This window comes from Arvicanthis niloticus, chromosome 26 (assembly GCF_011762505.2).
Source record: "Arvicanthis niloticus isolate mArvNil1 chromosome 26, mArvNil1.pat.X, whole genome shotgun sequence".
In the NCBI taxonomy this organism is placed as follows: Eukaryota; Metazoa; Chordata; class Mammalia; order Rodentia; family Muridae; genus Arvicanthis; species Arvicanthis niloticus.
Genome location: NC_133434.1, coordinates 20,095,019 through 20,122,645, shown reverse-complemented (window position 1 = coordinate 20,122,645; position 27,627 = coordinate 20,095,019). Strand labels below are relative to the sequence as shown.

The following is a 27,627-nucleotide window of genomic DNA, read 5'->3' as shown; positions in this document are numbered from 1 at the left end:
AGCCCTGGCTGTCATGGAACTCACTCTGTAGACCAGGCTGGCCTCGAACTCAGAAATCTGCCTATTTCTGCTTCCCAAGTGCTGAGATTAAAGGTATGCACCACCACTGCCCGGCGGCCTTTAATTCTGTAAGAGAATTAAAGTAGTGTGCTTCTGATTCCAGCCAGTCTGTACTCTTTAAATGATGAAGAGGCTATTTGCATTTAATGCCATTATTGAGTTTGATATTTCTCTTTACTGTCTTTGTTTGTTTCATTTTTGTAGGGGTATTAGGGATTTTCTGGTATACTCTGTTGGACTTGAATTAGGTTGCGACCTGAGCTGCCCCATGTTGGGCACCAAAAATGTTGAGAACTGCTCTACCCCACATTTGGGGGCCAAAATGTTGGGGACCACTCTATCAATGTTGGAACCCACACTGCCAAAAGCCTTGAGGGCTAACTTGTTAGCCTGCACTGCCCCAAGCTGCTCTGGTCCTCGGGTCAGGGTTCAGCAAGAGAGAAAGTGAGGACGGATGTGAGGAATGGAGACCAGACAGAGTGTGATTCAATCCCATTTATTCTTCAGTCTCTCTTCTTAGTCTAAGTCCCAAGTCTTGAGATCCTAGTCCCTAGTTCCTAGTGCCTCCAGTCTCAAGTCTTAAGTACTCTTCCAAGTACAAGTGTCTAATCCTAGTTGCCTGTCTTGAGTCTCAAGTGCCTATTGTCTAATTCCAAGTTCTTCCTCCAAGTGCCAAGTGCCTAGTAACTAATAATTGCCTGTCTGCCTCTTGCCTTTTATATATCTCACTTCTAAGCCACGCCTCTAAGTCACACCCTGAAGTCAAGCCCTTAGGTCTTATCTCTAAATCACACCTTTGAGTCTAACACACCCAAGGGAAGATCCTGGGTATCTAAAACAAGATGTTATCAGAGTGTGCTCAGCTGTTGTAGGCTGTTGTTAACAACTCTCTTGTCAGTGTATATGGCTCAAGATGGCTGCAAGGATGATAGCTGCCTTCTGTCGGCTCCCCACAGTATTACTTCTTAAATTTTCTTTGCTCATTTCTTTCATGAAATATTATTTGTGTTCTGGTGGGTGACACCTTTGTGTGTAGTTTCTTCTAAGTCTTTTCTTTGTTACTAGCTTGAACTGAGTTGCCTTTCTTTGTACTTATCTCAAGATGTTCTTATTTCTCTAGTTATTTTAAATGCTTTTGCTGGGTATGCCAATGGATATTGGGTAAACCAATACTTCGAGGGTTCAAAATACATCATCCCATGTTTTTATCATTGAAAACAGATAATTTCATAGTAAACATGAGGAAATTTTCTTCTTATGGCAATAAACATTCTTTGCTTGGTAGTTTTGCCACATTGACTATGATTTACTGAGGAGTGGCACTCTGGTTATGTTTAGATGGGATTATAAATTCTTGTTTGACTACCCATTTTCTGTCCAGGTTTGTGGACTTTTCTGCTATAATCTCTTTGAATAAATTGTTTTATCCCATTCCAATGCATGGATACCAGGAGACTGCTTTCATCTCAGTTCACTAGTGTGGTCTGAGGCAAGGTGAGGGTAGTGCCCCTCAAGTAACCTTAGGATATTTGTGGAGAATCTCAGTTCATTCTTGTTTATCATAATTGTCTCAGTCTCTGCAGCTCATTCTATTCTTTCTGCACACACTGCATTTACACAGCCCTGGGTGCAGGTAGCTACTGCTGACCCTGGCACAGGTATAAGGTGTGCTATGGGCTTGGCTGGTTTTTTTGTTTTTTGTTTTTTTTTTGTTTTTTGTTTTTTGTTTTTTTGTTTTTTTTTTTTTTTTTTTTTTTTTTTTTTTTGTATTTGTGGAGAAAATTCCATTAAGGCTGATCTCTATTTTTAACTTTTTCTAATAGATAAGACTTGACTTTTTTCAATTCTGACTCTTCTTGTATACTAATCTCATGGAGATGGTTACTAATTGATGACCTTACCTGAAGTCTTGACTGTTGAGATCTTTGTGATTCTGTTTTTTGAGTTGACTCACTGAAGGCCTGCCTATCACACTTGATGTGCTATCCCAGCAGGAATGGCCTCAGCATTTGTATATTTTGATATTGTAGGCTCAGTCATTTCATTTTGGGGGTAAAGATATAAAATATTCCCTTTATACTTGAAAATTCTAGGCAGCAACAATCCAGTCCCTGTGATCTGGTAGAGAAGGAATAAGTCTTTATAGTACACATTTTCTCCGAGTAACAGATTATTTCAGAAAGTTTTAGCCAATTTATTCAGTTCTTATACAAGAGACTGCAAAGATAATTTCTAAATTTAAGTTAATCCAAAGCACAGATAAAACAAATACTATTTAAATCTTAATGTCCACAAACCTGCATTTTGTATTTACTATGTGAGGTAAAAATCTAAACACTACTTTTACTTCAACAAATAAAAATACTAAAGACACTTAAGATGTCATCTAAAAAATGTTTATGTGTCCTGATGTTATCTAACAGGGACACAAAGAACAATAGTCTAATAGTACTAATAGTGTGGGGTGTGTGGGGGATGGGTAAACAGATTTTAAAACCAAAGTTTGCAAATTATACCTTAGAGTCTTCTTCCAATTCTACCAGAACAATTCAAACTGTACAAAGTTGAAGCTCAGGGTATTTACTGTATTTAAAAAGGAAAAAAGTAGCAATGTAACATGAAGTTAGCTCAGAGACAGAGCAGCACTCAGGGCAGGCAGCAGAAACCTGGGGGGGGGGGTGGTTCTTACTTTCATAGGAAACTTTGCTTTTGAGAAGACCTCATGACCAAAATGAAAGAAACTGAAGCAAACGCTTTACCCAAATTTATTATTCACAGTATAAAACTTACTGGGAGTAATTAAAAAAAAAAACAAAAAAACAGAAGAAGCTTGTTCTTGGGTTGACAAATTAAAACCTTCTGATTCAGTGTTATGACCTGCTAAGTAGACTATAAAGAAGATACTTATTAACATTAGATTGAGTCCTCATTAAAAGTAAATTTGTTTCTCTAAATTTTGGAGAGAATTGTGTGTGTGTGTGTACATTGTAAAAATACACTACATTAGTAACACTTGTGAAAGTGAATTTGTCCTTTCTACCTAGCTGGAGCAAATCTAGTTTTTCTAGGTTCTGAATCCCTTTGAAACAGTGGTTAAATTGATACAGAGATTACTCGATAAACCTCAAGAAGTCAGAGATACAGTCATGGCATGAGAAACTGTCATACAACACAGATTACCCCAAAGAACAGATATCCTGGTATGTGTTTAAAGTCAACTTGGTTCTTTTGTCAGAATGACCTAAATGTGAAAGAAAATCTCATATACACAAAGTGAGCTGTTTTTTTTTTTTTTTTTTTTTTTTTTTTTTTTTTTGGTGTGTGGACAAACTAGTCTGCATCACTCCAGTAATACAATGGAAAAACACAATTTCTGACAAAAGGGGGACTGTTAGGTATAAAACATAACTTGTATGGTAAATGAGATTTAAAAATATAAAAAGGAAGAACAATTTCATTCCTTTTCCCCCTAGAAAAACTATGAGTAAAAACTTAAGGCCACAGCTCATTATGTATGAAATGGTCAACTCAAAGGGAGTTCAGGCTCGCCGAGTGAAAGAACTCTCCGAAGTCAGTATATCTCTGTGGGACTGTTAACTGCAGGGTGGCATTTTATTTGACAGCATGGACTGTGTACATGTCCATTTTCAGTGCCTTGAAAACCAAACAATTTAAAAGTTAGCAGCAGTTTCTGCAAGGTACAAAAATACACATTTGTTACATAACACGGTAATAAAATTTGTCAAGATATATTATACAAACTCATAGCATTTGAGATAAAGAATCAGTCTAATATATTATAGATTGATGGAGTCTAATAAAATGACATGTCTGTCTTCATACAATACTTTACAGCAATATTAACAGACTATTCACATTAAGTATCCTGGGAGCATCTAAAGAAACAGAGTCATACTGCTTGGTGGAGAACCTTACCAACTATTTTCTTCTATGCTTCAAAATGGGTGGATGACTTTTTACTGGCCATTATGAAAGGGGGTGGGGGTGGGAACAGAGGGAAGAAAAGCCAGGACACTTTATTTTGTTTAGGAGACATTTCTTACAGAGAGATAATCTAAGCCATAAGATCTTCATTCACATCTTGCAGTTCTGACAGTAGTATGCTCTAAAGGGAAGAGTTGACCTGCCAACTTTATACACCTACACCACAAAAGATACATATAGATATGGAGGAGTCTTCGTATGCAAGTAGTTGGTTACATCTTGTTGGGACTGCCGAGTGTCATGTAGGAGCTCATTGGACACAGAGTTTTAAAATTAATTATGATTAGGGAGAACAGGCTATGCCTGAGAGGTAGGTGGCACTTCAATATTTAATACTGAGATAAGTCCTTATCCTTATCCTACAATGTGATGTTTAGGAGAAGGGGACATCTGCCATGAGTTTCCTGGTGACTGGTGGGAATAATAATTTGGAATAAGCTAGTTTTTGAGTGTATTTTTTTATACAGGGATTCAAGAGATCACATAGACTCTAGGAAACTTCTAATAGGTGAGTGTCTCAAATGAAGGAAGATGTGCATCTGTTTCAGGGTGTATCCTTCCATTTCATTCTGGCTGGGGAAGGAGACCTACTGATGTAGCCTTGAAGGTAAAGAGAGAGGACAAAGGTCCATGATAAACTGCCAGGGTCTAAACTTTAATATTTATCAACTAAAAGTTATTTGGAAAAAGTAGAGAACTTCAGCAATTAAATCCAAAGGCAGTGGCCATCAGAGACAGCCCAATGGCAACTTCGTGGTGTGGTCTACTCAATAATCTCTTATAGTCTGCCAATCTCTAATCAATAACAATCTGTAGAACGAAAGAATAATTAATAGCTGTCCCCTTTCTCCTCTTGACTGACTATAATCAAACAAGCAGGGGCTACAGAGAAACATTTTCCACAGAGATGCCATATTAATAAATACTGCTTGTGGAACCAAGAAGGGTGTGCTGTTGCAGGAAACTGCCATTTTCCAAAATGAGAACAGTGTGACTTACAGAGAGAAGTTTCACACAGTAACTGGCCATTAAGTGGCCAGTGGCCATTTTCTGTGATATCCTGTATTGCAGGACCCAGCTTCCTGATCTGAATACATCTCTGCACACATTTGCAGACTGATATCAGCAAGATACAATCGAATGAACATTGCTACCAACACCAGCATCTCTTGTTTCTCTAAAGTCAGCCAGGGAAACTGACCTCGAGATTAGTTTCTCTAGTTCTTATGTGGCCATTCTTCTGCACTACGAGAGCATGTGCTGTCCGCAGGTTCCTTTATGTAGGGATAAGTTACATTCCCGGAACACAGGTTTGTTGCACAGGGATTGTGGGAAGGACACTAAAAGGGGCAAACACTTCCTTCATTGTCTTTGTATCTTCATTTCTGAAAGATGTATGTGAATGCGCTCAACCCTAATAGAAAAACCACCACAAAACCCAACCAGCTGCCTGATTACAGGCTATGCCGTCCCAGCACCCATGGCCCTTTACCCACTAGTTCTCTCTACTCTGCCTTTTTCAATTAGCTGGTCCTTAAAATGACCCAGTGAAGATACGTGACTAAGAACAGCCACAGAAATGGCCACTGACTTGGGTCAGGGACAGGTTTTTACATGATTTCCTTAGTACATGCTTTTCTGAGCAGCTCAGTGGCCCCTTTTCTTGCCTACTTATTCCATAGTATAAAGATGGTTTCTCTCTGCCACTCCCCTCTATGGGTCACTGATGCTGCATTTAAGGTACTCTGGTCCTCTCAAGACACCTGAACTCTCAGACTGCTGACATGAGCAGGCATCGTCTACAACGGACACTTCCTTCCTCTACCCTTCTGTCAGTATCCAAGAAGCTCAGAAAAGGACTTAACCCATGTTTTAATAGGAAAACCTTTTCAAAACTTTAGATCATGAAACGTCTCAACAAAGTTTTGCCACATAATCTCAACAAAGAAACTGCCATATTAGCAATGATTGTCCTTGTGCTACCTACCCCAGGTGTCTTATGAACGGGGTTATCTAATTACTGTCTGTGTTTTTATTGGCCCAGTTCTTGTTCTTAAAGACATAAGATTATTTTGATATCAGGTTCTTATTGTAGGTAACGGTCTTTGGTTAAATGTCTGTCCCCGTCATTGCAAACTGTCGAGGTTCTGCACCTGGGTTGGCCACATCCTCTGTAGTCTCCAGACTTGAAGAGGCTCCTTCCCAAAGGTTATCACAAGGGTACTGCCCTACACTCTCTTCTCCCTCGTGCAACTTCAAACAAGGCTTGAGTCTGCTTTCTGCCAGGCTGAATGGAGAGCTGGTGTGTTGCTCTGAGTCCTGACAGGCATAAGAACTGAACCCACAGGCTGTCTGTTCAGGTCTTTCATCTACCCGTAGGTGTATGTCATCCAGACTCTCTTGTAGAGAGTCAGCCTCTGGGGTACCAGAAGCACATGACGGTAACTCCAGAGGTTCTTTTAGGGAACAGACTTTCCTGTCTTCTGGTCTGGCTGCTTTTGTTTTCTTTTTGAGGGACCAGTTTTTTAAAGTGACCAAACCACTTCTCAACCATGCACTGGGGTGAAGAGTTACAGAATGCATTTGCGACGGCTGCTCTGTGGTACCCTTTCTTAAATAAGCTAGGTGGCTGCTGGCCTGCCCCGTGGAGGGACCAGGCATTCCAGAAATGAGGCTGGGACTGTCAAAGTCTGGAGAAAGCTCTTCCTGTTTTCTCTGAGCCTGGAAAGTGCAATCTATTGGAGAGGAAGTTTCGGTGGGCGTAAACACAGAGTGTTCAGAGATCTGAGAGAAAGCGCTGTCCTGGGAGCTTACAGAGGAGCCAGATGGGGATGTGCCTGGGGAGGATAAGCTTGAATAGCTAGCCCTTGGGCAAAGGTTTAGTCTTGGGGGCAAAACCTTCTCAGTGCTTTGGTGCATGCCGCTGCTCTTGCCCACCTCAATGCCCATAACCAAACTCTGATTAATGAGCTTTTGCCCCTCGATTTGCAAAGACTTATGCCGTTTGAGATAATCCTCTTCTCCATGTAAGAGGCCAGCCTCACAGCTAGTTTTATTTTGTTTCTTTGAATAGATCCCCCTGAGATAGGACAGCTTGTAGTTCTGGTCATCTATGCTGGGCTCTGAACAGCGCCGATGACGTACCCGGGAGCTCCTCTGGGCGTCTGCTATGTGTGGTGGGGAGACCCTGCATGTATCCTCACCAAAGGGCTGCTTCCTGGAATGGTCTTGGGAGGACGAATGGCTATAAGATGCCACAGAAATGGCCACTGGCTTGGACTTAGTGAAAGGTGTCACTTGATTTCCTTCATGACCAGCCAAGCTTTTCTTCCTAATGTTTTCATTAGCAGTGTTTCTCTTGCTGACATCAGTGCCTGTCACTGAACTCTGTTTAAAACACACCTTATCCCCTTTCTTCTGAGGCTGGGTCTGCTTCAGGTAATCTTCATCCTTTCTAGAGAGTACAGCATCGCAGCTGGACTTACGTAGCTTTTTCTGGTAAAACTCCCGGAGATAGGAAAGCTTGGTGTCTAGACACTCAATGCTGGGTTCCGAGGAGCGCCGGTGCCGCCGCAGGACCTTAGGGGCATCTGCTGCAGTTGCAGGCAGGCAGCTGGGTGTGTCCGGGCCAGCTGGGGCCCTAGCATGCTCTCCCATTGAAACCTTCCTATATGCTACGAAAACATTCACTGGCTTGGGCTCCAGAGGTTGTTTTATTTGAATGTGATCGTCTTTACACTGATCTAAGTCAAAGTTGCTCAGGGTTAAAAGGCCTTCTACCTCAGGCTGTTCAAGGTCATAGTCGCTGAGGGTTAAGACAGAGTCCATGCTCCTGCTGCCCTGGCCAAGTGTTTTGACCAGGTCACTGCAGGGGGCGTCAGCATCCTCATTGAGCTCGTTCTCTAAGCTGTCATAGGAGGAGTCGTTCATTTGGAAGCAAGACATATCTGTGGGCAGAAATTAATTCATGGTTAACACTCTTAAAGATCCAGCCTTTAAGGCAAGCCATGCTGCTTCTTTGCCATTTTTATGACTAGAGTTCAAACTCCTACCCCCGAGACAGAGAGAAACCTTAAAAGAGTTTAAAGAGTTTGTGTGTGGAGGGACACATGTAAGCCAATGCTTGTGGAAGGAGGTCAGAGGAATATTTGCTGAAATTGGTTCTTTCCTTCTACCATGTTGGTTCTCAGCAACAGGGAACTAAACTCCTGTTGTCATGCCTGATCGTGGGTGGGGTTAGCCCCTTCCCTCACCAAGCCACCTTGGGAGTCTTTTCATCTTCCCAAATGTTACTGCCCAAGATGGAAATCTTGTAGATTCCCTGTCCCCCCCCCCCCGCCCCCCCTCCCATTTCTAGTGGAGTGACTTGTTAAGGTAAGGGTTTCTCAAAGCAAGGGCTATGTCATAAAATGAAGAAATGATGAAAAATAAATGAACTGGTGTCAAGCTGACCTGGGTTCTGAGTAAGAATCTGTCTTCTAGCATGGATATGTTGTATTATAAATTTATAAATTTATATTATAAAGCTATTTTAAGTTAGGCTATTGCTTTGTTTGACTCTTACGATTATTGTAAAGATTACACATTATTTATATTTCATAGATGAAACACTGATGCATGCTGGCACAGAATTATGGACTGAAGGCAGCATAGTAGTAATTGGAAGTAAGGAAGTTATAGTATCCAGGTAGTATGTCTGTGAATTCAGAACCCTCCCCCACCCCCAACCTCAAAGATGCTAGTTGTTTCAAACTGGGTCACAGGCTCTGGGACAACCAGCCTCGTCATCTTCACAGACAGATACCCAGTTCTTCACAGTACCTGGGGTGTGTTCTCTGTTGCTTCTCTCAGAAAGCTCCCCCAAGAGAGAAGTGATTTCTTCTCCAAATACCCTACAGCAGTTTTCAATTAGAAATTGTATAAGAAGAGAAACCTGTGCCGAATGGAGAGAATTCAAGCATTATCATCCACAGAATCTGTTCATGACATTGCATTTCATATATACATCTTAATCTTAACCACAAAATGAAAAAGAATAGGGAAAAGTATATGAAGGGATACAAAAGCCCCACGCCAACTGCTAATACTATAGGGAGCAGTCTGGGAACACAACTGAATCTGGGTCAGCAGATAACACTTATCTGTGGCACTGGTGTAACACTAATGATTTAGATCACCAGCGCTGACCAGGGCATCAAGCATTCTCCATAGGGTGTTTTGGGAGCAGAAACATACTCTGTTAGTCAAGTTTATCAAATATCTGTAATAAGGACTCATACAAGGATGTCTTGTGTAAAGGGCAGGCTGTTGTAATTTTGAAAGAAGGCTCCTCTAGGGGTCCAGAAAGAAGGGGAGGGATAGGAAGAAAGCAACCTGGGAAATCTCTGAATAGTCTTGGCATGGCTCCCTACTACACACTCTAAGGTGCATATGAGGAGAGGTGCCTTTATAAGTTCTCTGTGCTGCCACTGAGATGAGTAAGAATTGACCAATGGTTTCTCTGCCTCAGCAGCTGAGAAATGGTGAGAAGGAAGGGAACTGGTGCCTCAAATCCCTGATCAACAGCCAGGGACTACAAGGGTGGGATCTCAGTCTCTACTGTATCATTGGAAAAGGAATCACTGTAAGGAACTTCTCTCAGGGCTGTGTATCTGGCAAATGTTGGTGCTGAGAATTGAACTTAGGCATGTTTGAACTCAAAGGCCTTCGTTTTTAAGATGCTTTCATGGCACTTGTTCAGCCTCCTGAGAAGGAAAATCTAATTTACAACTGATATATTTTTTTCCTTCTCCCTCTATTTGATATCAACTTGCCATAATCTACCAGGACAGAATGGTCAATAAACCTGCATAAGGAAGACTACTTTAGCCCACCTAAGAAACTGTGTTTAAGAATACTGTGAATTTCAAATGTATCAAAATGGGGAGTGAGGGCTCAGGGCATAAGAATGAAAACATGTCATTACCTTTTTTGTAAATTCATTTTCTAGCTCTGGACTGGAGGAAGCAGGAGGCCAAAGAATGCTTGGAGCGATACACACTGCTAAGTTAAATGCAGTCATCTGATTAGATAAGGAATGTTGTTCAATGTTGTGTAATACCCCAAACAGATACCTTAGGAAAACAACATTGGCTCTGGGAAGCTGATCTAATAGCCTAAAGACAGAAAAATGCAGGACGTTTTATTAAGAAACTTGTAAAGACAAGCACCCCTCACTTCACCTGCATGGGAAACCATGCAAACCAAACAGGCAAACCAGGAGCACAGTGCAGATGTACAAGAGTAATAGCTGGTGGGCAGCATGCACTGGCAGTCATTTTTTGCAGCTCTCATTGTCTTCATAACTCACTGACAATGTAGAAGGATGCGTAAAGCACGTTGCCTGCTTCCAAGGAAAGCAGTCTGACATATTTTTTTTTTTAACTCAAGCAACTCCTGCAGCATTTTCTAATATTCTCAAGCAAACCCACAAGAGGCTTCCTTGCAAGATTAAAGTATGTCTTTACTTTGAGCGGCAAGGCGGGAGTGCTCTTTCTTGGTGAGTACTCAGGTCTCAGTCATGAAGACTTCCAGGTTTGGGAGCTGGGCTCTCTTCCCACCCAGGTTCCAAAGGCAGTTGTGCCCCAGATCTGTCTTCTTTGTCACTCATTCTCATATGTCAGTCAAACCTGCATCATTTCCCTTGTGTTTCCCACTTTTTATGTAAGTGATAGAGTTTTAAATGATTACTCACCCAAAATTACTTTTACTACCACCCAGAACATCTCCATTTCTCTCTCTCTCTCTCTCTCTCTCTCTCTCTCTCTCTCTCTCTCTCTCTGTGTGTGTGTGTGTGACTTTTTATATAAGAACCTACAACTTTAGGAATAAGGTACTCTGACACCCATTGCACAAATAGCAGAAGCCCTTCTTCAGTACAATGGGCTGCTGACAGTGACTCCAGATCAAAGACCCTGAAATCAACCAAAAGATGATTTGGCTGTTTTCTGTAGGAAATGAAGCATCTAGCACAGGCTTTCAGGTCATCCATTCTGTCAGGGTGCTAAGCCTTTGGGCTGCTTCTGTAGCGAGCAACTGACAGCAGCACATCCGGTACTTGCTTATGGGAATAACTTCTGTCTAAGTGAAGGGCAGCTGACTGGTCGGCATCCTTGGCCTACAAGAAGAGCCCACTCTGTATCTATCTGTACATTCCCATCAGCACATCTGACTCAGTTACTAAAAGCTGGGGTTTCTGAAATCTGTTGTTGAGGGGGTTGTATGGACCATCTTACTGGTACTGTTATAAATGGATACATGCAAACTAAATAGACAAGCGCTTTTGCTTAAGTGTCATAATTTCATATTAAAACTAAACAAGTGATATTTGGGATCCAAGATGTTCATAAACCAGAATATTTCATTTTTATAATGCTCACTCATGCACACTACATATTCTTTTACAATGTAGGAAATAGGAACACGAGGAGATGAATTCTACATGGAATCTCACTGGATTCCTTTAAATACTGCAGGTTCTTTGTAGTTGTTTTTTATTTTACACTGTAGACAAGGCTGATATTACACTTGGTAGTAATAATCCTGCATCAGTCTCCTGAGTGCTGAGGTTACAGGTATGAGCCACCGCACTTGGGTTGAGCATTACTTTCTTTATTATGAGGCCTGAGACTCTGCAAATCTCCTTTCCTCTCAAACTCAACAAATACTTTTTATAGCAATGGTTTTCTACTGTTATCAGCAGCATCATCTCACATATCTACCAGGCTTCCTGGAGAGAAGGGGATAGGTCATATTCTCTGCATGGCTCTAGTCACCAATGAAGACACAGAGTCATCTAGTGGGGGTAGATGCTTCCCCTACAGGAAGACCCAGCATCCAGTGGGCTAATGAATTTCAGCTCCTATCAGATACAGATAAATAGAGGTAGAGGTGTAGAATGTAATTATTTCATGTTAAAGTAAGATTGGGGAGAAAAGGTTTGGGGTATGGCTCAGTGGTAAACTGCTCGCCTGACATGCACAGGGCCCCAGGTTTGATCCCCAGTACTGAGAAAGAGGATAAGGAAACGAAAAGCAACTTTAGGGACTGTTGCTGGCTAGCCTGGCAGCCTGAGTTTGATTCCTAGAACCTGCATAGTGGAAGGAGAGAAGTAACTTCTGTAAGTTATGTACACACACACACACACACACACACACACACACATTGTAAAATCAGAGAAAGACAACTGATATACTGATATATTAAGAGAAAAGCTTAAATGAGTATTTTAAGGTATATTTCATACTTGAATCATTACCTTTGAATTATATTTATTTTTTCTTCATCATTTCCTTGATCCATTACACAGACCCAGTGATCATACAGATCTGATGAAAAAATACTTTCTGGGATGTTTCTCAGAAAATCCTAGATGAAGGGGGAAAAAACCCAAATATTTGAATCATTCTTATGCAAATTATGTGTTTTTAAAAAGAGCCCTATCAATTCTCCACTGAGTTGTATGAATGGAAGCCATGCATGAGTTGACATTTTTCTAAGGACCAACATGGATAATCAAATCTGGACTACTGTTGAAACAAATTTAAAAAGGCACCCTATTCTGCTGGAGCTTCTGGCCTGTAGACATTTTGGCAAGCTAATATGATGGGACCTGGCAGTCTGCCACCTCAAATCCTTCCTCCTCCTTTCTTTGAAATAGCAAGTTCAAGGAAATGTACCCAGTTATCTATGAGCTTTGTAATGTGGCAATCATTCATCCAAGCCCTCCATGTGCTATGTACGCTGGATGTATCTGGGATATAGAAATGAACCAAGCAAGTGGTTATGACCTTAGAACATCATTTTCCAGTGTTGGTGCACAATGACCTCAAGGTACTTGGTTGTTCTTGTATTCCCCATGAAAAGAAGGGGCTTATGTATTCAAGGGAAGAAAACATGTAATAGATGGGTTCTGGGAACTAGGCAGGCCTAACATCGTGTGCCTCGTGTATACTAAATGCACATATTCATGTTATCTTTTCTGCTAAGACCACAAGTGGAGATGGGTGTAGAAAAACATGACTATGGCATAAACGGGATATAATCACAGGTGTTTACTTAAAAGATGAACTGAATTTGGTCCTCATTTTAGAGCAGTGGGCACTGGTTCTTGGACACCTGTCTGTGTCCCTTTCGGAACAGCACAACCAGGCCAAGTTCACAGTCTCATCCCCACCCAGTCAATATTAGACAGGGAGAACTCAGTGACATGGCTGGCTACCTTCACAAGTACCTGCTTATGCCACAGAGACAGGTGGAAGTCTAAAATCCGGCATTTTAAAGTTGTGGTCACTCTCTCTGCCACTTATAAGAGCCAGTGTGGAACCTTATGCTTCTATATTACAGAAGCTGTGGTAATATATTAAGGTAAGAAAAATCAGTAAATTCTGTAGAATTCTTACTTCTTGGGTTCCACTGGGGCGGGGACAGGCCCTTGCCCCGTTGGCATATATGGCAACGTAAAGTGTAGGTCGGCACAGTAGAGGCTATTACTGAACTGTTACAAAGTGTCACATGGACAGTTAATAAAGGACCAGGGAGGACTGTCGGCCATAACCAGATGTTAAAATAATTAAAAACCTCTGAAGCTGTGTTGCCTATTTTTTCTCCTCTTCTTCACTTTTTTTTTTGGGGGGGGGGAGGTAAGAAAGGTTGGCTGCTTCTACCGTTCTCTGATTTTGTTATTCAATCATAAATGCACAAGTGTCTACACTTGTGACCCAGATATATCCCCACCAAAGCCGAATCTGCTGTTCATAATTCCAGATCAGGTGCAGCTGCAGCACACATTACCAGGCAGAGTTACCAGGGGTGAAATCTGTTATTTCAAAAGTGGGTTAGTGATAACTTCTCCTGGAAGTGCACCCTTCCCAGAGCTGGAACCACAGGTTATGAAATGCAACCGTCCCAGCTGAGGAGGCGGAGAGCCCACTCGGAATTACAATTACTTGCAGTACTCAATGAAATTCTTCCCTTCAACATCAGAGCCCAAGCTGACCGGACTTTCTGGGTCATGTGGGATGAGTCTCTGGACTGATGAGCTTCCCTGGAGGGAGGAAGGGCCAGATCATACTGTCCTGAGCAATTTCTGACCAGTCACAGTTTGGAGAGCTAAAGTTGTATTGAAGCAAAACTAGGTAAGTAAAAAAAAAAAAAAAAAAAAAAAAAAGAAAGAAAGAAAGAAATATTTAAATGACTTCAGACTATTTTCTAAAGAAGGCTATGTATGAAATAAAGGAAATGAGGCCTCAAGCTTTATCTTTCTCCCTAAAAGCAAATGAAATAAATGGGAATAAAACCAGAGTTACACAGTGAGAAGACTTCAGTTATATGGAGCCCATTTAGCCAGAGTCTTCAATCATTCGGGTGCTTTTTCCTTTTGCTTGCTTTTGCACAGACTGGAGAGCGACTCAGTTAAGGCCATGCTTCTTTGGAACAATCTCAATAATTTAGCAGAGAATTTTAAGAAGCATGGTACTGTGAAGTAGACAGCAAGGGAATGTTTCTATAACATGGGCTGTGCCTGCCTAAATTAAGGAGAGCAAGACCCTCTGTGAGACGGATCTCTGAGATGAGGCAAAGCTGATGGTATGTGTTTGTATGTGACATAGCTACCCGGTCAGCTTACTATGTATCTGTATGGTATATCCTGCATTGAGGAGTAATTAAAACCTGCACAACAGATCGGATGGCCCTGGCTCATTCTCTGGAGTGGTATTTGTCTCTGCCAAAGCCCATAGCAGAGTTGAGACACAGCCCATTAAGAAACACATGAGTTCTTACAAATCATGGTGTCGACTCTATCTGCAGCCAATCACTGGGGTAGGGGAAGACAAGCCCTGCCCACCATATTTTCCTTAGCTTCAGGTCCTCAGATGAGACTGGTGCCTTGTCTACCCCTGGCTCAGTGTACTATAAACCCTTTGAGAAATAAAGTCTGGGCAAGTCTGCAGAGACTGTCACTATGCTCAAAAGCTCTGCCCACAACTCACTTCTTGTTTGTTTTCCAAAATCATAGGACATTTCTAAGAATACAGCGAAGAGACAAGGTTGGAACTTTCTAACGGTGGCAGAAGGCCCCGCCATCCCTGCTCTGCCTCTAGAACAGAGTGCAGGGAACAGATAGGATTTTAGGTGGCATCAGTGACTCTTTTCCATATTATGGCAAACACAAACTTCTTGTTTGGATTTGAAAACGTCTTCGAGAGTGAGGAACTCCGGAAAGCAGGATGTTTGCTTTGGTAAAACACTGTCTGTGTGTTCTGATGGTGATACACAGTTTAACTCAAGTTTGCTTTTATGTCTGGCGTGGTAAGAGTGACCATGAGCTGATGTTTGTGTCACATTAGTGGTGTAGCCTTCGAAGTCCAATGTTGCTTCATGAAACGTTTTTGTTTGGTTGGTTTTGTTTTAGATATTGATTCTAAATGATATCACGGTTCTTTGCACACAGAAATAAATGGAATGGATTTTGCACCTGGAGTTAAAGGATGGGGTCCACAGTGGGAAAGCTCTCCCTACCTTCAACACAGATGCTATCACAAAGATGGATTCACAGTCAAGGTGGACTTCAATTCCAGAATTCAGTTTCTCCTTTAGCTCTCTGCAAGACTTCATGTTGGCTGACTGCCTGAAGATGCCTTTTGTGAGGGGGCCTTTTTGGTTAAGAAAGGAAAGCATATCCTATGAGGAAGCAAAGGGAATAAAGTAAAATTGTACTTTACACACGCCAGTACAGGAGCAGGTGCTGGCCTTCTGAGTCTGTCAGAAGGCCAGGGTGTATACACTGAAGGGTTGGAGGGGCATGGATGGTTAGAAAAATTCAGATGACATTTTTAGAACATAAAGTAGTTATCACCAGAGGCCATGGAGGTGTAGGACCTGGTCCAAGAAAAAGTATGATCACAAGATTTATTGTATAGCCTGCTGAGTATATAGGTAACAGGAGTGTAATCTTAAAACTCCATAGAAGAGAGTTTCAGTATTCTCCAATTTTGCTTTCTATCTATACGTCCTCTGAATTCAGTAGACAGAAGACAATGGTGTGTGGAGACAAGTGATCCAGAAGCTCTAGAAACCAGGTGTGCCCCTGATTTCCTGTACAATCTGAGTTATGGTCTGTGCTTTACTTTTAAATTCATAAAGTAAGGGTGATGATAAGTACCCACGGACTTTCCTGTGGAGGATAAACAAGATAATAAAACATCTGCCACAGTGCCTGGCATTTACAGATATACAACAGAGTGAGGTCCCTCCCAGCATGCACTGGGACAGACTGCTTGTGGGGATACTGGACAGGGAACAAATCCTGCTTAGTGGACATTTTATCAGTGAGACAGTATGAACTCAGCAGTTATTTTTTGTCACATTCTGTGTACAAACAACTAACTCTTGATGCTTAAATATGTAAGATTTAAAGAGACTAGTTTTTTAAAGGCTTAAAACACAATCAGACAAGGCTTTCAGAACAGCAGAATTGAAGACTGGATCTGGGGATTGTCTGATGACATAGTACACTAATTTGTTTGAGTGGGTCAACTGGATTGTCTCTTCTTACTACAGTTCCCTGAAGATTCTGCAGTGATGAAATCTGACTTTTAGGTTTTGAAGTAAGGATAGAGGTTCTCAGCTTAAATCTGGGGGTGTTTATAATCTTTCCACTGTGGGGACACATTTACCCTGCAGCATGTTCCCTTCACTAATGGCCTTTCCCATTCTTGTTCTTTTACAGACCCGAATAACTCACCAAGATAGGCTTTGGCAGATTGTCGTTCTCACAAATATCTGGTAAAGAAACTCCAAAGAGCTGTCCTGGCATAGGGGATGTTGGCGACATGGGCAGGTTGTCCAGGTGTGTGCTAGAACCCCGCCAAAAAGCCCAGTTGATGATAGAGCGCCTCCTTTTAAATGTCTTCTGGCCGGAATCTAAGAAGCAAGACCAGGATGGAGACTTGTGACGCATTCAGCCCCATTTCTAGAGTTCCAGTTTATTTATGACAAGATCTCAGAGAAGTGCAGATGGAGGTCCCTCATTAACAACAATGCTAGCTACAAAAGTCTATTGTAAATATCTGGCAAGTTAAGGAAGATTAAGGTGTTTGGTTTCTTCTACGCCTTTCTGGGGTAAGTCACTGCACTGCTTGCTGACTTGAGTCTTGCCTTTAAGATTTAAAACATAGGGAAGAGGTTACATTTCCTAGGAGGTGATGTTCAGTTGTAGGGCACCTGCCTGCCTCACACCAGGCCCTGAGCTCCAGCCCTAACACTGTACAACAAGCATTCTTTTCTCATTAAACTATAACAACTTGAAGCAGATAGTCCTTCACGTCAACACATGCTGTGAATTTAAAAGAGGGAGAGACATATAAAAAGTGGAAGAGTGAATTAGGTTGCCGTTGAAAAGGGAGTAAAAGAAGGTGGGGGAGAGGAGGGCACGATAGAAGAGAAATGAGGGAGAAGGAAGAGGGGTTACTTTTGTTTTTTCTAGAAAAAAAGAATGCTTTGTGTTCTGGTGTCTCATTGGACGGGAACAGAGACAGGAAGCTGGCATCTTACTTTTTGTTCCCCTTCTTGGTAACTGCAAAATCTTCAATGTATCTTTTTCAATATGTAATTTAAAAGGTGTGTTTAAGGCAGCATGTTGTAGACCGATGAGACCCTCCAAGGCCCAGGGTGGTAGGGTGGAGACATCTGGAAAGAGACCTGTACAGACTGGCTGAAAGATCTCGGGAACTAAGACAGAGGGAGCCACAGCAGGTAAAGGTAAAGGGGGTTACCAGACAGGAGAAAAAGCAGGGTGAGCAAGCCACAGTGTCACTGGCAAAAGGAGCTCACATCTCTGCCTAATACCTAAAGCAAGCACTCGTGATGCAGATTCGAAACCACTTGATGACGATTCAGCAGAACTGAGGTTTGAAGAGCCTTAATGCCCAGAAACTGCCTGTCTCCCGGGAGTGTTCAGGGGACTGGACATTAAACACTGCCACATAGCCTTTCTACTCAGCTATGATGTTTTGTTGACATGGTCAGCAGTACCAAATTCACATTTCAAAGAATCCCTTGTATCAATCACTTCGTTATAAAGTAACTCAACAGAAGCTCTTTCTTCAAAATAATCTGCTTGAGCCAAATGGTGGGATGTTACGTTGTTACGTGAATGAGCAATGTGTTACTCGACAGCATCTTGACCATGAACCATCGCTCATACTTCCTGATGCTCCCGTAAGCAAAAAACACAAGGAGGTGCCACGTTCTCTTGACAGTGGAGTCAGGAGCCTACTTAAACTTCAGCTTCCCACATCCATTTAGATCTTCCCATTTTCTTAACTTTAAATAGAACAAGACGTTACCTATCTGTCAAAAGGCCTAGTTGAAAGGATTACTAGGCTAATTTTTAAAAAGTATTTACCTAGGGGCATGGTTGTGGGTTAAAGCCATCATGGTACCATGATGCACATCTCTTTGAACCCATTTCCCACGGGTTTGACAGCTGTCCCTAAGTGTGCAGCCATGAAAGATGATCGTCACTCTGCTCAAATATAGTACTTCCTTCCTGCTGTGACCTAACTTCCAAACAGAACAAAGCAGGAAAGGGGGCCAATCCTTCCTTAGATCCAGGAAGGGATTTGCCCACCAGGCCATGCAAATATCCGTAAAGACTGAATGCCAATTTTTGTCTGGTTTGTACATCTTAAATCTATTTTTACAAACTTGTCATATTTGGTTTTAGCTTTCACACATGTAAGAATGTTCTACCACCGAGTTTCATACCCAGCTATCCTGATGAATGTAAAGGGAGGATAAAGTCAAAATTGAGTCATGTACCTAAATACTTTAGTGACAGTCATGCTGTTTGTTGTGCATTAGTGTGAGATGTCAGCTTCTCCGGGGCTGAGGAAAAACAGATTGATGCTTTTTTTTTTTTTTTTTTTTTTTTTTTTTTGCAGCATTTCAATGCATACTTCTTTTTATGTTTTAAGAATTATTCATTTATTTTATGCATATAACTATACTATAGCTGTTTTCAGTCCCACCAGAAGAGGGCATCAGATCCCATTACAGATGGTTGTGAGCCACCATGTGGTTGCTGGGAATTGAACTCAAGACCTCAGGAAGAGCAGTCAGTGCTTTTAACTGCTGAGCCATCTCTCCAGCCCTACTTCTTTCTTTTTAAATGGCAAAAGCTGATGCAAAAGATGTAATTGCCAATGTTACTACTAATAATAATTAATAATTGTAATAACCAAAACCACAGGGTAAATACATAGTAAACTGAGTGTAAATTTGGCCTTCCTAGATTCTTTCCATGTTTACATGACAAAACTTAATACTAAAAAGATTAATTCATACAACTTTATGGATAAAGAATAACAGTTGTTAACCTAAAAGCTTTAAGTTGAAATTCTCTTCTGGCCATACAACTAAGTATTGTCCCCTAGAGTAGCACATTTGTATGGGGAACAGTAGATTGACAGGGTACGAAGGGGTGTTCTGCATCCTACCATCTTCTAGGAAGTTCAATTCGCCTTCAGTCTAGCCCTGGGTCTGTGAAGCCGTGGGACAGCGGCCTGCAGATGTGGTTCAGACCACACTTCTGCTCACCCGGGGTCTCACTCCAGATGTAACCATGACATTTCATCTTTACTGACCTTCTGCCTTGTCAGACACTGAGCAAAGCCTCAGGATGCATGTTCTCACAGTCTAGTGACACAGGTGACCTTTTAGGTGTTACACAGGCTACAGGTAAGAGACACAGTAGGGGTAATGATCTGCTTGAAGGAACAAAGGCTTGCTGGGAGTGACCTTTTTAGGTACTGTGTGTGAATAATTTTAATTTTTATATCTGGAACCTTCCAATACAGTAGACGGCGCTCATTGGAGACTATTATCCCCAAGGGTAAATTTCAGGAACTTTTTTCTAGATCTAGAGAAACTTTTAATCTTTAAATATTTTCAACTACGTTTTTACTTTAGTGTTTTGTCTTTTTGTCTTTTTACTGCTTTAAGATTAAAATTTAAAGATTCTTTCATAATATGAACTCAATATAAGAAGCTTAAAATTTGTAAGGTTTCATAATTTAGGTGTTTAAAGCCAGTTTTAACCAACCCCTACTCCTTTTGGGTGGCAGGACAACATAATTTTATGAATATAGTCTAGGCTAGACTTCTTTCCTTAATTTAAAAAAAAGATGTATTTATTTTTATGTGCCTTGGTGTTTGGCCTGCATCTATGTCTGTGTGAGAGTGTCATCAGATCTCTTGGAATTGGAGTTACAGACAGTTGTGAACTGTAATGTGGGTGCTGGAAATTGAACTTGGGTCCTCTGGAAGAGCAGCCAGTGCTCTTAACTGCTGAGCCATCTCTCCTGCCCCTAGACTTCAATTCTTAACACTTTGACCTCAGTTTCATGAGAAGGAGATATTTTTCTTAACTAGAGGAGGCCTCTCTCAGAAATGTAGATAAGGAATTTTCTGCAACTAATTATGGCTTATTTTTTAACCAGGCAGCATAAAATATTATCAAAAAGAAATTATCTTCTTTTGTTATCTCCTTGACAAATCAGATATTATTTTCTACATGACAGGCATGTAAACTAGCTACTTCCTGGGACTAAGCAATTCATAAATTTGAGTTTTGTGGATCTAAGAGATACATCATGTGCACTTAGCAAATACAGGCAAATTCAATATATTACACTATATGCTGAAACTGTCTAGGTCAGGCTGCTAGGCTGATACAGATGTGATAGAGGGTGAAGAGTGAAGACTGAGTAGTGTTTTATTCATTTGACACGGTGTCTCAGAGATCCACCTGCCTCTGCCTCCTGAGTGCTGATATTACAGGCATGTGCCACCACCATCTAGCTTTACTGTAACATTCTTAACTTGTAATTCTCCTGCCTCAGAATCTAGAGTGCTGGGATTATAGATGTGTACCACTGCACCTGGCTCTACTCTAAAATTGTAAGATATAAGATATAAAACTATTACAGTAAAGCCATTCTGGAAACAATTCTTACAATTTTATCATTTTTCTCTCTCTCTCTCTCTCTCTCTCTCTCTCTCTCTCTCTCTCTCTCTCTCTCTCCTATTACTCTTTCTTTCTTTCCTCACTAACTTTTGATGTAGAACAAAGGAAATTTCCACATTTCAAAATCTATGTCACTATGTGGTTGAGGTGATTGACTTGAAATGCTAAGAGGTAGCTTTCAAAAGAAGAATCTAATAAAATTCTACAAATGCCACACAAGAGAGAAATATGCACAATTAAATTGCATTTTTTATAATGGCATCAGTATTTACTTACACTTAGCTATGTGAAATGTTTTGAGGTAAGCTTCATCATAGACAATAAGTAATACCTGCATCCAATTTCTATGATTCGATCAAGAACTTCAAATCCTAAATAAGCAAAATGCTATATCTTTTCCCCAAAATTCAACTCTTCTCATCTACCGACATTGTGCTCGATTATAAACTCTAACAATAAGAACTTTGTGGAGACTGCTTCTCATACATCATCTAAATAATTTTCTTACCATGTATATCAAATGAACTACCTACAGATAAAAATGTTCAGAATTTTATTGGCAATACTTTGTATGACCAATATATTGTACTATCGGGCCCTTCCAGAAAAAGCCAGCGATTTCCAAAACAGCATTCTTCACAAAAACCTATATACCAAATACTGGGAAACTACAAGGCTAAGTGAGTAGGTGCTGTCTGCACTTGCTCATGGCTGCTGGGAGGAGAGTCATGTGACTGGGGGCAGGGCCTTTTAACTATTCTCTTCCGCCCCCATTTACCCTGAGCATCAAAGATGCAAGTGCCATCTTCATTTCTAATAGAAAACAGGAGAATGCAAGTTAACAGACAGTGGGCTAAACCCCAAGTAATTAGTGTGATGAAAGGAAAAGGAACTTGAAAACCATGAGTTTAAAAGTAGAAGACTCAGGATATCATTCCCCTTGGCTCAGCTAAATTCTTATGGGAATTTTTCATTCATCTACTAACAGGCCCCTTAGCCAGTCCATTCATCCAGGAAATACTTACTGAATACTTTACTTTGCTTCTCTAAGTACTGTTCCGGGTGCTAGAATAGAGACCAGCATCTGGCCTTCTCATTTTAGAGGATAAAATAAAGGATTTCTCCAAAGCAGCACCTCAAAGTGACCCAAAGATGTGCCCAAGTAGTCTTGGACTCCCAAACTCAGTTTACTGTTATAGGAGGGAAAATGAGGGTTGGTACAAATTTAAGTACATTTGCACAGCTGGTGTCTGCTGACTGCAGTGAGGTGTAACATCTAGGGCCAGGTCATCAGGCAATGGCAGGGTTGACTTGTGTGTGGAGGTGGGTATAAGGCAGCTGATTCAGATGGCCCAGCCAGTCTGAGTGCCTATTTGGGGTTGGTCATTAGAGATGATGCCAAGCTGCCATTCTGTTGTACGGTTTCTTCAAAGTGCTCAGCAGTCGTCTGGAGATGGGACTGTCCTGGGCATGCAGTGAAGTGAGTGGGAAGGAAAGACAGCTCAAGTCATCTGCAAGAGAGACTGTGACAACTGTAAGGTTCGGGACATGTATGGATACAGAAGCTGGCAAACACAAGCGGGAGATGTGGTGAGAAAGTGGTAGACTTGGTAGGTGAGGGAAAGGAGGAATATGGAGTAGAATTGGAAGGTGAGAGCAGGAATATGGGCTTACAGATGGGACAAACATAAGAAGCAAAAGCTGTTGCAACAACAGACCAGCTACACACTTTACCCCAATAAAACATCAGAATGCGATGGAATGAAAACTGAGTTTGTTAAACACTTAAAGCAGGAAAACATTTTTATATAATAGTACTCGTTATTACGTCCCTCTAAGTTTGGATAACTGAACACACTTTTTTCTTAAAGCAGGGTCATTCAGCAACACGGTTAGACATGGGGAAAATGAAGTCACACTTTTCACGAATGCTATGGTAACTGCAGCACAGAACTTCATCTGCACCCAGCTGATGCCAATAATCTGTCCTGTGGAGGGAGGGAGGGTGGGTGGCCTCTGATCTCTCAAGGTCCATACCCTCTCTTAAATCTTACTCCTGGAGTTTATTTGTCTGAAAAAGGCAATGTCACTATTCTCTGGATCAGCTGACCAAGGCAGACATAGAAGTACAGTATCAATTTCCTGTCACCCTTAGACTTTTTGGTATCAATTTTCTCCTGTTTCTTTACACAGTCTTGCTTCAGACTGAGCTCTTTAGTGCAAGCTTGGGTCAGGGCAAATTGAAATGCTCTTCTGTTGAACATCACAGCTGCCACAATACAGCCTTTACTGAGGGGTAGCAGTGAAGCAGCTATGTTCACAGGGAATTCATGGCAGATTAGTAGGCTAAGGGGAGACCTCGGCAGAAATCGTATTAGTCTTCACAGAGTTATCAGGACCAGGATCCCTCGTGCTCAGAGCATCACAGTCTTCTGACATCCACTGTGGACAGGCTCCCTTTTACAACGTGATCACTGAGGGGAACACACAGTGGAGTGTATTACAGTACAAAGAGGGCACTGAAGCACCTGCAGCATCGGCCGAGCCTTCGACTCTGCAGTGGGCATAAGGTTAATGGAGGAAGGCTGTCGAGGGAAGAAGGGACAGATTATTGCCCCTTGTTCTGAGTGTCAGTCAGTCATGCCTGCTGCTAGTTTACAGAACCATCTTCCAAAATTCCGTTTTTTTCCTTTTGAAAATTCATATTTGCAAGTTCATCCAGGTGGAAGTTGGGTCTTTTGCCTTTGTATTAAACTAGAGTTCAGGAATGCAAGCTTTTGTTTTAAGAGAGGGTTCTATGAAGGAGTGGAAGCAACTTACCACTCAGTTGCTGGGCTGTTGCCAGGCGGGAAGGTTTCAGGATGAACTGGCACTGCATCTCTCGGGGTAGCTGCTCCATGAGGAAAGGCTCTTGGAGCTGGGATGGGCTGGCGGAGTCTTTCGATCCCTGCGTCAGAAGGGCAGTGTCTCGGAGATGGCTCATTTTAATTCCATAAGGATACTCATGTCCTACAACGAGAAGAAAATCCACATTCAGACTTCAGGCTGAGTGAGCACCACCAGCCAGTGCTGCAAACTGGGGCACACTGTGATTTACACCTGGGGCACCTGTGATAAAGAATCCTTTTGTTCACTGAAAGATCCATGTACCCAGTCTGCAACTGGGGCCTCTGCATATTGCAGGTGGCTCTACCAAATCAGAGGGGTTGTCTCACAGCAGATGAAGGGTAAGAAGAGGGAAACAATCTTCAAAAGAATCTTTAGAATGACTGTAGACATCGGTTTGTGGGTTGCATAATTGACCTTTTCTAGGTTTGCATCAAGAATATTTAAGAGTGCCTAAAAATAAGGACAAAGAGGCCTGTTTGGTAAAAGTTACTATAGCCTAGCAACTGATTGGTGAGCCCTTGCACCCCATAGAGCCTTCTTCAACAGAAGTTTGCCTTCTTGAACATACACTCAGTACATGGGAGTGGTGGCTCATGTCTGAAACCTCAACACTTGAGAAGCTGAGACAGAAGTAGCGCTGTGAGTTTGAGGTCAGCCTGGGTGCCAGTCATGAAAGTGAGCTAGGACCTAGGCTACAGAGCTCATGTCTCACCCTCACATCCCCCAGATTTCCCAAAGATTCACCCTGTTATCTAGCACATCTGTGCAAAAAACATTTACTTATTGTTGGTTGCAGAATTGGTTGTTCAGCACCCCTGGGACTGGTTTGTCTGATTTGCTTCTCTCTGAGATTGGTACTCATAGGAAACAATCTAAAGAAAAGTGTAGTGGGCTCAGAATACAGGTTCAGATGTAACAACAAATTGACCAACTAAAGCCTGGACATCTGACCTTAACCTAGTTTTTGTTGGCTAGTACTCCAGGTAAATCATCGGTGTGGTACAGTCCTTCTATCCTGCCATGCTGCAGATTCTTTAAGCAAAGAGTATATTTTACCTATACTCCCTGAATGTAACTCAGCAAACTCTTCCTTTGCACTTGACACAGGCACACAAAGCAAATGTGTTATTGATATTTACACATTACAGAAACTCCTAAAGATTAAGGCAAGAAGGGCCCTGTAACAGCATAATTCAAAAGTAACCCCTAAACAATGGCCAGCTAATCCACACTGCTTTGTAAATCAGAGGTTTTTAATTGCACAGTTTAGAGTTGTGGTCTTCAGTCAAGTTGAAAGTGTCTCCGTACCTAAGGGTGACTATCTTAGTTCTAACTTACTGAAATTATTTGTCATTTTTAAACGATATCTTCTTATTGCTTATTCACTTTTACATAAATGACACTTAAAACCAAGCCTGTCTGAGGAAAGTGGTTTTGCCCTCAGCATGGAATAGCAGAATATACAAACCTTTTCTAGAAAAGTTTGGCTTCAGTTACTAAGATCACTTGAAATACTCATGTACCCAGAGTGACCTGACTGGAAAAGGACTGCACGAAATGACGCACGGACACTTGCTGCTGCACGGTACCCGACTGGCAGGTGGTGCTCAAAAACTGCTAACCAACTCTTGCTATGCTTATCATTTGGGGATCTGAAACAGATACCAGAATTTATTTTAATTGCCCTATTTCTGTTACTTATAGAGTGGAATTACTAACCAGTAAATATTTTCAAATAAATAGTTGAAATAAGGTAAGTTAAAATTTACTTCTCATTAATTCCTTAGAACAATGGTGATTTCAATTTCAGGCCAGCCTGGACATTGTCTCATGGGCAAAAAAGAAAAAAAAAAATCCTAAAAACAAATGGAAATTTGTCCTAGAGAAACAGAAAAGGGGAATATACTAGTTGGTAAGCCAGCCAGTGAAGACTCTCCGGAGTCAAAATGTGTTAATGTCACCTCCTTTGTGATGCTAAGGGAATTCTGGGAGAGAGCAGATGTTACATGTCAGGGGTGGGTGACAGTTCCCCACTGTCCCATACACAGTACTCTGTGTATAAAGGCAGCCTTGGCATTAGGGCAGTGGGTAGGAAAGACAACAGGCAACTCAAGATGCTGAAAACCAGACATGTGCATGTAACAAGAATGATAACGCACACTGCTCTCTCATGAAGAAGATTCCCCCAATAAAAGGCTTGACAAGATCTGCTTGTAAAGTAAAGAAGCCAAGAGGAGAACGTGTACTTTCCAGCTGGAATCATTAGCAGCCCGAGAGAAAAGATCCCATTGTCTACTTCATAGTGAACACTTGATACAGTAACATTTAGGGTTAAGACTAGAGAGCCAAAGCAACACGATGTTATCTTAGACTTTGCCAGACACTCACCAATGAGTGGGTACGGTGCCGCTTCTTTTCCAGAATTTACCCACAGTTGGTAATCTCTCTCAGAGCCCTTGAGATAAAAGGATTAAAAATCAAAACAAATCTTTCATGTTAGGTACCTGAGTGAGGAGAAAGTTTGGGCATTTTACACAATTTAGATTCATGGGTGCCTCTGGTTTGGGGGATAATAGTACTTATTCCTACAGCCATATTCTATTCAGAAACAGATATCCATCATTGTTGGTCCTCTCATTCCCACAGTCCCTGAGCTGACTCAGGATACGAAAACTTCAACGGGATCAGACCCTTCTTATCAGTGGCCCACAAAGTGTGAAAGTCTAAGAAAGCCTTTTGACAAAGGAAGAATATACTTCCTGGTTCTAAATGGCTGATCCTAACCTCTGAGATTCTCTGGTCTTCTCAGAGAACACTGGACGTAGTATCCAATGTGCCCCTGCAAGACAAGTCTCAGAGGCTGGCTATTAGCTAGCTCAGTGGGATCTGAGCAAAATGACCAAGAGGCTTTCTGGAAATGGATAGCTGGTTGAATTGACTTCAGTTTGAACAACTCCATCCAGTCCCGGGGACATAAGGGTTAAGAATTCTCCTATAGAATAGGCCCAGTCATGGAAAACAATAAAATTATTCATTAGTAGAATTATAATCTAACAAAACTATAAATCCCACTTGAATGAAATACCATTTATGTGGACTTTGCTGAATCCTCCAGAAGAGACAAGGCAGAATTTTTATATGCAGCCAGAATAGAAATATTCGAGTCTGTTAGAAGCATTTCACTGTCCTGGCTTTAACTTGCAATTAAAAGTCAGGATCCTGGCTACTGTACATGTCGTACAGATTGTGCCTGGCCACTGAGCATCCACATGATCACTTGGTCCCTACTTTGTCCTTTAGACAGAGAGGAACAATCTAATAAAAACACATTTTAGATAACACTGTCAAATATCTCTTAGCATGGTTATCATTAAATAGTCTCAACTTCTATTTTTCTTTTGAATTTGAGCAGATCGGATTTCAAGGAAGCCTAAGAAAATGCATCATGAAGCAGTTCATCTCCCTTCCTATCCTAAAACTATGCATTATGTTTGTGCAGGTTAGAAATCAATGCAGAAAAAGCAACTTTACTCACTGTATAAAAAATTTAGTTATATTTCAATCATATTACTAACTTTTACTAATCAGATTATTTTATCCCAGAT

At 41.4% G+C, this 27,627-nt stretch overlaps 1 protein-coding gene across 1 annotated transcript in view; it reads right to left on the bottom strand.

Annotated features, from left to right (window-relative positions):
- Positions 1–2,809: 2,809 nt before the first annotated feature.
- The window catches only part of Arhgap20 (Rho GTPase activating protein 20), a 74,126-nt gene continuing 49,308 nt past the window's right edge, over positions 2,810–27,627 (bottom strand). The window contains exons 8-15 of the mRNA XM_076925183.1: positions 26,411–26,477; positions 23,954–24,142; positions 16,850–17,028; positions 15,625–15,786; positions 12,362–12,471; positions 10,031–10,220; positions 8,887–8,998; positions 2,810–8,012 (exon numbers count right to left, since the gene is read on the bottom strand). Of these exons, the coding sequence (XP_076781298.1) occupies positions 6,175–8,012; positions 8,887–8,998; positions 10,031–10,220; positions 12,362–12,471; positions 15,625–15,786; positions 16,850–17,028; positions 23,954–24,142; positions 26,411–26,477 (2,847 nt within the window). The 3' untranslated portion in view covers positions 2,810–6,174. The remainder of the gene's footprint in view (positions 8,013–8,886; positions 8,999–10,030; positions 10,221–12,361; positions 12,472–15,624; positions 15,787–16,849; positions 17,029–23,953; positions 24,143–26,410; positions 26,478–27,627) is intronic.